This window comes from Mchenga conophoros, linkage group LG3 (assembly GCF_057382185.1).
Source record: "Mchenga conophoros isolate Kocher_MC1m ecotype Shallow Benthic linkage group LG3, M_conophoros_male_GT1.1, whole genome shotgun sequence".
In the NCBI taxonomy this organism is placed as follows: Eukaryota; Metazoa; Chordata; class Actinopteri; order Cichliformes; family Cichlidae; genus Mchenga; species Mchenga conophoros.
Window position 1 is genome coordinate 49187792 of NC_140528.1, and position 8979 is coordinate 49196770.

Here is an 8979-nt window from a genome sequence, read left to right on the forward strand (position 1 = left end):
TACATGCTCATAGTTTGTTTTTGATGTGCACTGTTATCAGAGTGGTTTTCTGGTTGATTGCAATAATAAGCCAGACTAGCGAAAGACAGGGTAGAAATAGAAAAGAGGGAGAAAACATTTAAAAGAATGGAGTTGGAGGAAAAGGTCAAAGATAAAGTAAACAGACATGCAGGGTGTCTAACTGCTGCTTTTTTAACAAAGAGTTACAGACATCACAGGATTAAATAATAAAGCCTCTTTGTGGATGGTAGGGCTGGTGCTGGGTCATGTCTCATATTCAAACACAAATCTATCACATTTCTTTACTGATAAATCCTTGAATAAACATGAACATTATAAACTGAACTTTGCTTGTGCTGGAGAAAAATCAGGTGATCTTCCGGCAGTTCATTGACACAGGATAAGGGCGTTTATGTGCCAGTAAAAGCCCCGGTTCATTTTTCATGCTAAATTTATATTTGCTTTTCTTTCTTTGTGTGTTATGAGTATGTATGACCTCTTTTCTTGTTTCCCCCCCTGTGAATAGGCATATTTAAGACCAGCAGTCTTCAGCTCCCCACACAGGATCTGCAGACTGAGACCAAGAAAGAAGAACAGAAGGTAACATTGCAAAAGTTTTTTCTTTTCATTAAAATGAATGTTCTCACCACTGGTTTGTAAACCCAATGCAAATGAAACCCCTTTAGGTCTTTATCAGAGGTTAAGGCTCCGTGATGAAGGCGCTTACTGTGCCTCTGCTTGTGTGTACCATGATGGCTCTTGCCCAAGTTTCTTGTGAGTATTTAAAGGCAAATGTGTAGATATTTTTAGATTTTACATACAAAATGTGATTGAAGAATAGCAGATTTTAGATGTTTCAATCAGTCTGATTTTTTAAGTGTTAATTGTTCATGAGCATTTTATCTTTGTGGTACTGAATTTATGATACTGTGTTAACTCTCTTGTTTATTTCTTGTCTGTGGCTGAAGCTGTCCCTGCAACTGTTCCAGTTTATAGTAATATACCCTTGACAGATGCTCCTCCTGTACCAGGTGAATGTAAGATGGTTATTTTAGGATGAATATCTCGATGATCCAACTGTAAAAAATTAGAACAGCACATGCTCTACATTAGTAACTGCAACCAAAAACATTTTCAGCCCATGCAGATGCAGACATTTGGTGAATGAAACCATTTACAACAGATGCAATATAACAATATTTATTTATTTTAGTTTTTTCCCGTAAAAGCCAAAAAATGAAGAGTGACAACAGATTAACTATTCACTGGCAGCTCAATATCAACATTTCTTGTCCATTTGTCCTCAGAGGACCCTTTTGGTGGCTGGGTTCCATCTTGCCCTGATGGATGGAGTATGCACAGTCAACAGTGCCTCCTCTTTGTTCCAAGATACATGACCTGGGCTGAGGCTCAAGTAACAAAGATATTGATTATTACACTAAGTATACTATGAAAGCTTGGAGTACATTAATGATGTAAAATTTCTTGGTCACTTAATTCTGTCTGTTTGTCTGCGCTGTAGAGAAACTGTCAGTCTTGTGGAGGACAGCTTGCATCTGTGTATAGTGCCAGTCAAGCTAACGAGATTCAAAAGGAGGTGCAACGTGCTGGACGTGGCTATGGACAGTTTTGGGTTGGAGGCCATAATACTCCAGCGGTAAATAGCATGGTGTCTAGCAGTTTATGAAACAATTGCATTTTTAATTAATATGAATTAGCAATTTTTTTTTTTAAATTTTGCTTTAACAGAATCCTTCCTGGTCCTGGAGTGATTATATGGGCGTGTCTGCTTTTGCTGAGTTTTGCAGAGGACAGGAAGCTAAACATAAGCACCACTGTTTGCAGATAACTTTTGGTGGTAAGTCTACCCCCCAACCACCATCAAAAAAAAGAAAAAAAAACTGCTAGATTCAAGAAGTTTATTGTCATATACACTGCAAAACACAAGTGGTGATGCAGAGCAATGAAATTCTTACTTTGCAGGTTCCCTTCACACAACTAAATATTCAACTAACTAAAATAAAGAGTAAACTTAACTCTGAGAGTAGAACATAGCACAGAAGATAATAAAGTAAAACAAGGGCTTTGTAGCTTATCTGTGGGTGTAGACGGAATTTAGCATAAAGTGCAAGTAGTTGCAACACTGTCACAGTGGTAATATTTACAGAGTATGCAATATTAACATGTTTATATTGTATGAAGTTGTATTGTATTGATTGTACAATACAAAATAGCAATTTTTCAGGTCAAAGATAATCAACAACAACTAGTTAGTGATTCAGTAGACTGCTGGCCTGTGGATAGAAGCTGTTCTTTAGTCGGGTTGTTGTTGCTTTCACACTCCTGTAGCGTCTGCCAGTTGGCAGGAGTGTGAACAGTGTGTTGTGGGCGTGTGTGTGGTCCTTGATGATGTTGTGTGCCCTTTTCCTGACCCGACTGTTGTAAATGTCCTGTAGTGGTGGGAGGGGCACTCTACTGATGAAGTGTGCCTTTTTAATGACACGCTGGAAAGCCTTCCTGTTGTTGTAGTATCCTTCCAGCTTCAGTCTTGGTTTCCATGATGTATCTACGCAGATCATATCTGGCCTTTTTGTTTCTATCTGCATCACTAGAGGCGAATGCAGCGGAGCGTGCATGTAGCATGGCATGGCATGTACCTCACAGTTCAACCGTGGCTTCTGGTTTGGATACGTTTTGTAGCATGACAATATTGTCAATGCATGCGCTGATGTAACTGGTGAACACTGTTACATATTCCTCTGAATCCACAGAACTGTCCTCTGCTTTTAACTGTGTACACATGCATCAATGATGATATAGCCAAATGTAATTAATTAAAATAAGTTGACAAATATTGTATTTAGTTGTGTCTTAGCAACTAGCTACACTCATTTTTTTGCTAAAAATTGTCCCCTCATTTCAGAAAGTTTTTGTTACATTTTATAAATTTTGATGAAAGAGGATCGTTGAGTCATAGTGTCACTGTTTGAGACCAATTCCTGTTTTGTTTTTTGTGTGTTTCTTGCAGAAGGAAAGGCAGGATGCTTGGATGACAAGAAGTGTGAGACTAAGCTCCCATCTATCTGTGGTAGCCTTATCATGTGATCTCATCACTAATGCAAACCTACACTTCATCAGTAAAAACACTGACGTGTTTTTCAGCTATTGAGTCTTTCTTGGTATTTCTGTTCTGTTGCTACAGCATAAGGGATCAAACGACACATACAATAAACTGCAGAAGGATTTTATGTTTGGAAAGGCTTTAAAAATAAAAGAATGCTTTCACATTTATTTTGGAAAGTGGACTGTATTTCATATTCTTATGTAAATTAAAACACTAAAGCATTGAAAGAAACTGGTGGTCTGTTGCTCCATGTTACAGCTATAGTTCTACTATAGTCAAAGCACAACATGAAGTAAGTAATTTTTAGTGTACACCTATACAGCTGGGATAGGCTCCAGCGCCCCCTGCGACCCTGAAAATGATAAATTGCCTGTATTTGTATAGTTCCCTAAGGACCCCAAAGCGCTTTACACAACCAGTCACCCACACATTCACACACTGTTGATGGCAAGCTACATTGTAGCCACAGCTGCCCTGGGGCGCACTGACAGAGGCGAGGCTGCCGGGCACTCGCGCCACTGAGCCCTCTGACCACCACCAGTAGGCAACGGGTGAAGTGTCTTGCCCAAGGACACAATAACGAGACTGTCCGAGCTGGGGCTGGAACTGAACAACGAGGTGCTAACCCTGTTGAGCACCACAGTGAGCCTCCTTCACCTTCCTCAATGTCTGAGATAATGAGAAGTAGGGGTGGGTTTTCATAATCGATTTATCGATTAAAATCGATTCTTGCTTGGATAACGTGATATCAATTCATTAAAATCCTGAATCGATTTTTTAATATATATTTATTTTGCCCGAAATGCCAGAGTCTCAGGTTAAACCTCACAAAATTTCTTTCTCTCCCGACAGCACGGACACGGACACGAGCTGAAAGCCGACAGCTCGCTGATTCTGAAGTTTCGGCGGGTCCGCGCTTTGTCTTTACGCCTTTTTTGCCCTGATTCTGAAGCTGCAGGTTTTATCACTCTCCAAACAATATTGAGTAAACCACTCATCATGTGATAAAATCACACTACATGCACAGCTCTCTCTCTCTCAGTATGCTTCAAGAACAGTTTCCCGTCTAAAAATCTTTTTTCTGCATTATTTGCTTGCTTGTTACGCACAACTCTACCATTCTTACAGCGCTGTCGGCCATTGTTTTTTTTTTCCTTTGACTTACTTCCGAAAAGAAAACCTCATTTCTGCCGTTCAATAGGCTACTGAACAAATGTAAATTTTTTTAAATTATGCAAAATTGCAAAACGCTGTGTCTCTAATAAAACCGCTGTAACTTTGCTCTGCTTCACTTCAGCAGCATCAAGTGATGTTCATATGTTTATTAATGGTTTTCTTTTGTTTTTGATGCACTGCAGAATATTTGAATGAATATTTCAGGTGATATAGATGTAGAAAAACACATTTTATCAGTTAGTACTGAAAAACTATACTCAGACTTTCTCGCTAAACACTTTCACCTCTGTTGTAAATGTGTTTCATTATTATGGAGATTCTGATTACACATGAGCTTTGAGTGGCACAGACTGAGACTAACTATTGCAGTTTTGTTGTGTTTTGGGTTTGTTTTGTTTGTTTTTTTGCAGAAGAAAAGAGAGAATGCTTGGATACCATGGACTGTGATATAGATATAGATATAGATATATTACAAAAATATATATCAGCAATAACATAGATATATAGATATATTCCAGAAATGGGTCTATTATAGGAATGAGGGTACACAATATGGGTCTATTATGGGTATGTTGCAATGTACATGGTATGAAGGTAGGTTATGAATATGATATAACAATAAGTATGTACAGGCTGTAGTGAGTGTGTAAGCTATGTACAGGTTATGAACAGGATATAATTAACAAAACTATACAGAAATCTGAACTATGCAAGTCATAAACAGTTGTAGAATTATAATTATTGGTTGTACAGAATGATTGTCTATACAGCATTTACAGTAGTGCAGTTTAGATCAGTGGGGTTATATAAAGTGCTAGTATGGTTCAGTCTATGTTATTATTGTGTGTATGAAAGTGCAGTTGTCCATTTGCTTGTTTTTTCCACTGTCTGTGTGTTCAGTTGTAGGTGGTTGTGGGTGTGTGTATGTTCAATCCATGAAAAAGTTTAATGTGGGTCAGTCCATGTTATTATTGTGTGTCTGAGGGTACAGTTGTCCATTGTGTGTGTGTGAGTAGGTGGTTGTGGGCGTGTGTATGTTCAGTCCATGAGTTTAACGTGGGTCAGATGTCAGGAGGCAGAGTTCAGGAGTCTGACAGCTGTGGGGAAGAAGCTGTTCCGGTACCTGGTGGTCTTAGTCCGGAGGCTCCTGTAGCGCCTCCCAGAGGGCAGGAGGGTGAAGAGTCCATGTGATGGGTGACTGGGGTCTTTGATGATTTTCCCAGCCCTTTTCAGACACCGCTTCCTGTAGATGTCATTTATGGCAGGAAGTGGTGCTCCGGCGATGCACTGGGCAGTTTTCACTACCCTCTGCAACGCCTTCGGGTCCGAGGCAGAGCAGTTCCCGTACCAGACTGTTATACAGTTGGTCAGGATGCTCTCGATGGTGCAGCGATAGAAGTTCACCAGGATGTCTGAGGACAGGTGGTTCTTCCTCAGAGTCCTCAGGAAGAAGAGGCGCTGGTGAGCCTTCTTGACCAGCTTGGAGCAGTTGGTCGTCCAGGTGAGATCCTCGAAGATGTGGACTCCCAGGAACTTGAAGCTGCTCACACGCTCCACAGCCGTCCCCTTAATGTGGATGGGTGGATGTGGGTCAGCATTCCTCCTGTAGTCCACAATGAGCTCGTTGGTCTTCTCGGTGTTGAGCAGCAGGTTGTTTGTGTCGCACCACTCAGCCAGACGATCCACCTCCTCCCTGTAGGCGGCCTCATCGTTGTCACTGATGAGGCCAATTACCGTGGTGTCTGCAAACTTAATGATGGTGTTGGAACCATCAGCAGGTCTGCAGTCGTGAGTGAAGAGGGAGTAGAGGAAAGGGCTCATCACACAGCCTTGTGGTACACCGGTGTTCATGGTGATGGTGGATGAGCAGTAGTTGTCCAGCCGGACATGTTGGGGCAGGTTCATCAGGAAGTACACTAACCATTTACACACGAGGGAACTGATGCCCAGGTCTGTCAGTTTCCTGATGAGTTGTGAGGAGAGGGTTGTATTGAATGCTGAACTGAAGTCTATAAACAGCATTCTGGCATAGGTGTTGTTATTGTTCAGGTGTGAGAGGACAGAGTGCAGTGCGATGGAGACTGCATCCTCTGTGCTCCTGTTCTGACAGTATGCAAACTGGTGGGGGTCCAGGGTGGGGGGAAGACAGGATTTGAAGTGTGCTAGGACCAGCCACTCAAAGCACTTTGTAATGATGGGGGTGAGGGCTACTGGGCGGTAGTTATTGAGGCAAGATGGGTTGGAGTTTTGGGGTATCAGGACAATGGAGGTGGATTTAAAGCAGGCCAGATTTGCGACATTTAATGCATATCTGTGTAGTTAGTGTGTAGTGTAGTCAATAGTTTAGTTGTGTGTGTCAGAACAATGAGGCGACTGATAAATGTTACAGGTGTTACAGGAGTGATACATCTCCTGTTGTCAGGCCTGCAGGTATCAGGCTGTTGTTCTTTATCTCATAGTGGACAGAAATTATTTTTTGGAGTTGCACAAATAATTTGTGTGGCATCAAATTTGATGCAGAACAGCTGATACTCATAATACAAGTCAGAGCTTTATATATATATATAAAAAAGAAAGTTGTTTTTCAAAATTGGAGTTCAAGTTATTTTTACTTCCAATAGTGTTAACATACTACACAGGTCATGAACAAGATGTTTTTAAAATTTCATTGTAAGTGGATTAAAGCAGTTAATTAAAAGTAATCTAACATAAATGTAAATGCTGTAATTTGATTATTTTAATAAACTATGTAACTTGGATGGATTTGATGCTGGTGTGACCACAGTGCACACGTCTAATTTTGCTCACAGTGGTCCAAGGTACCGCTCAGGGAGTTTGTGTGTTCACTCAGACACATGAGAAATTAGAGGGAACATCGATCTAATGGTCATTAATCCTTGCCACAATCATCGGGGGTTGGAGTTGGAGAAGTGTTCCTTGTTTTTAAAATGGTGTTTGGCTTTATTGATACCCCTTCTTTAGCTTAGCCCTGGCTGTATTGTAGGCCTGTGCATCTCCGGACCTGAGGGACATGTTGCTTAATTATTATTACTCCACCTTGGTATTACATACCAATTCTCCACCTTGGTATATAATACCAAGGTGGAGAATTATGTTACATAAGAATTCAAAAAGTTCACACACAAAGACACATAGAAAATACAAATATTTATTTCCAAATGCAAACATAGTAGACCTGTGTTTGTAGAATAATTAAACGTAGGTGGTACCGGTGTCTAAACCAGACATTGTGAGAGGGTTTTAAAAGAGAGCAGTTAGGGTGTCCTGCACTGTTCATATAGATTAACTCGGCTGATATGAATACAGTACAAGGGGGTATCTTTCTGGGTATTTTTCTTAAAATAAAGTAATTTCAGCTAGAAATGAGTGAAACACGAAACAATCCTCCAGTCTTTTCTTTAGTACAAGTAAACCAAAGTACATAATATGACAGAAGTTCCTGTATACAGTGTGCTAGACAATATATAATCGCTTAAATGGCAGTGTATTATATAACTGTTTCATGCAAGCAGAGGTCAACTCGACTGAGTTCGACTCCATCATCAATTTTCATTCTTTAAAGCAACACTGTAATTATGTCTCTCATTTACTACTAACGCACTGCTTGTTGGCATTCACTTACAAAGACGAGGTGAGTCAGTAGCTGATAGATTGGCAGCCATGTTTTTGCAGAAATCTGAAACAATGCTATATATACTATATTTCTACCTTGACAACTAAAGTTTTTTCCAAAACTTTAGAGGTGGTGTCCTGTACTAGCAATGCATTCTTGGGCATGCCTTCCTCGTTCAGAGGGTCACCAGCTTAAAAAAAAACCCATAATCCTCAATTATTATTATCCTCAATCAGTATTAATTTCATGTCTCTCTCTCTCTCTCTCTCTCTCTCTCTCATTTTTTGTTTTTTTGCTTGGGGAAAAACAAATCATTTGTCTTCTCTGTCCAAAATGTGAACATTGGCATCCTCAAAACAGTAACCTTTATGCTTTAGATGCAGATCTACAAGCAGATCCCACCTGAGATGTTTTCTACATGCCACTGTGAAGGGGGCACCATAATGGTCTGGGGAGCTTTTTCCCTCAGTGGAACAATAGAGCTTCAGGAGGTGCAAGGGTGTCAGCCGCTAACTATGTCCAGATGTTACAGAGGGCATCCTTCATGACTGAGGGCCCTCGTCTGTGTGGTAACAACTGGGTTTTTCAAAAAGACAAGGCTACAGTACACAATGCTCGCAGGACAAGGGACTCCTTCCAGGAGGATAACATCACTGTTTTGGACCATCCTCCGTGTTCCCCTGATCTAAATCAAGTTGAGAACTTCTGGGGATGGATGGCAAGGGAAGTTTACAAAAATTGACAACAATTCCAGACATTAACACAGAATCCTTTGGTAAGTGTATTCTTCATCAGAACTGCCTGTGTTTTGGTCATGTGTGTCAACAATTGTTGTTTTCTGTCTTTACCTTTGGTTGTCTCTTTTTAGGTCGTGAAAGAGGTGTTTTCTCTAGGGCCAGTTCATTTACTGGCAGCAGCATTGTCAAAGTTCAAGCTGAGAGTTTATGAAATACCAGCAGCATCAGTCATGATCGTTTCCAAAAAAATTGGTTCACTTTATCTTAAGAAATAAAAGTTGGAAGTTTAAGGTAACAGTAGTCCCAGT

General features: G+C 40.4%; 1 protein-coding gene across 2 annotated transcripts; it reads left to right on the forward strand.

Moving 5' to 3' along the window:
- Nucleotides 1–369: 369 nt before the first annotated feature.
- On the forward strand, nt 370–3355 carry LOC146579169 (type-2 ice-structuring protein-like). Of its 2 annotated transcripts, XM_085269486.1 has the most exons (8): nt 370–420; nt 527–600; nt 687–774; nt 969–1031; nt 1308–1414; nt 1523–1657; nt 1750–1858; nt 3029–3355. In XM_085269486.1, exons 3-8 carry the CDS (start codon nt 714–716, stop codon nt 3103–3105), a joined length of 552 nt encoding a protein of 183 aa, XP_085125612.1. In that variant the 5' UTR covers nt 370–420; nt 527–600; nt 687–713; the 3' UTR covers nt 3106–3355. The 2 variants fall into 2 exon arrangements, with proteins under 2 accessions (XP_085125612.1, XP_085125611.1); XM_085269485.1 differs by lacking the exon at nt 370–420 and having other exon boundaries at nt 436–600.
- The last annotated feature ends 5624 nt before the right edge of the window (nt 3356–8979 follow it).

Bases quoted from the DNA above. Each gene is read 5' to 3' on its own strand.
- LOC146579169 (XM_085269486.1), top strand. From the start codon at position 714: ATGAAGGCGCTTACTGTGCCTCTGCTTGTGTGTACCATGATGGCTCTT. The intron at 775-968 runs GTGAGTATTTAA...CTGTGGCTGAAG, and splicing joins GGCTCTTGCCCAAGTTTCTT to CTGTCCCTGCAACTGTTCCA. The intron at 1,032-1,307 runs GTGAATGTAAGA...ATTTGTCCTCAG, and splicing joins AGATGCTCCTCCTGTACCAG to AGGACCCTTTTGGTGGCTGG.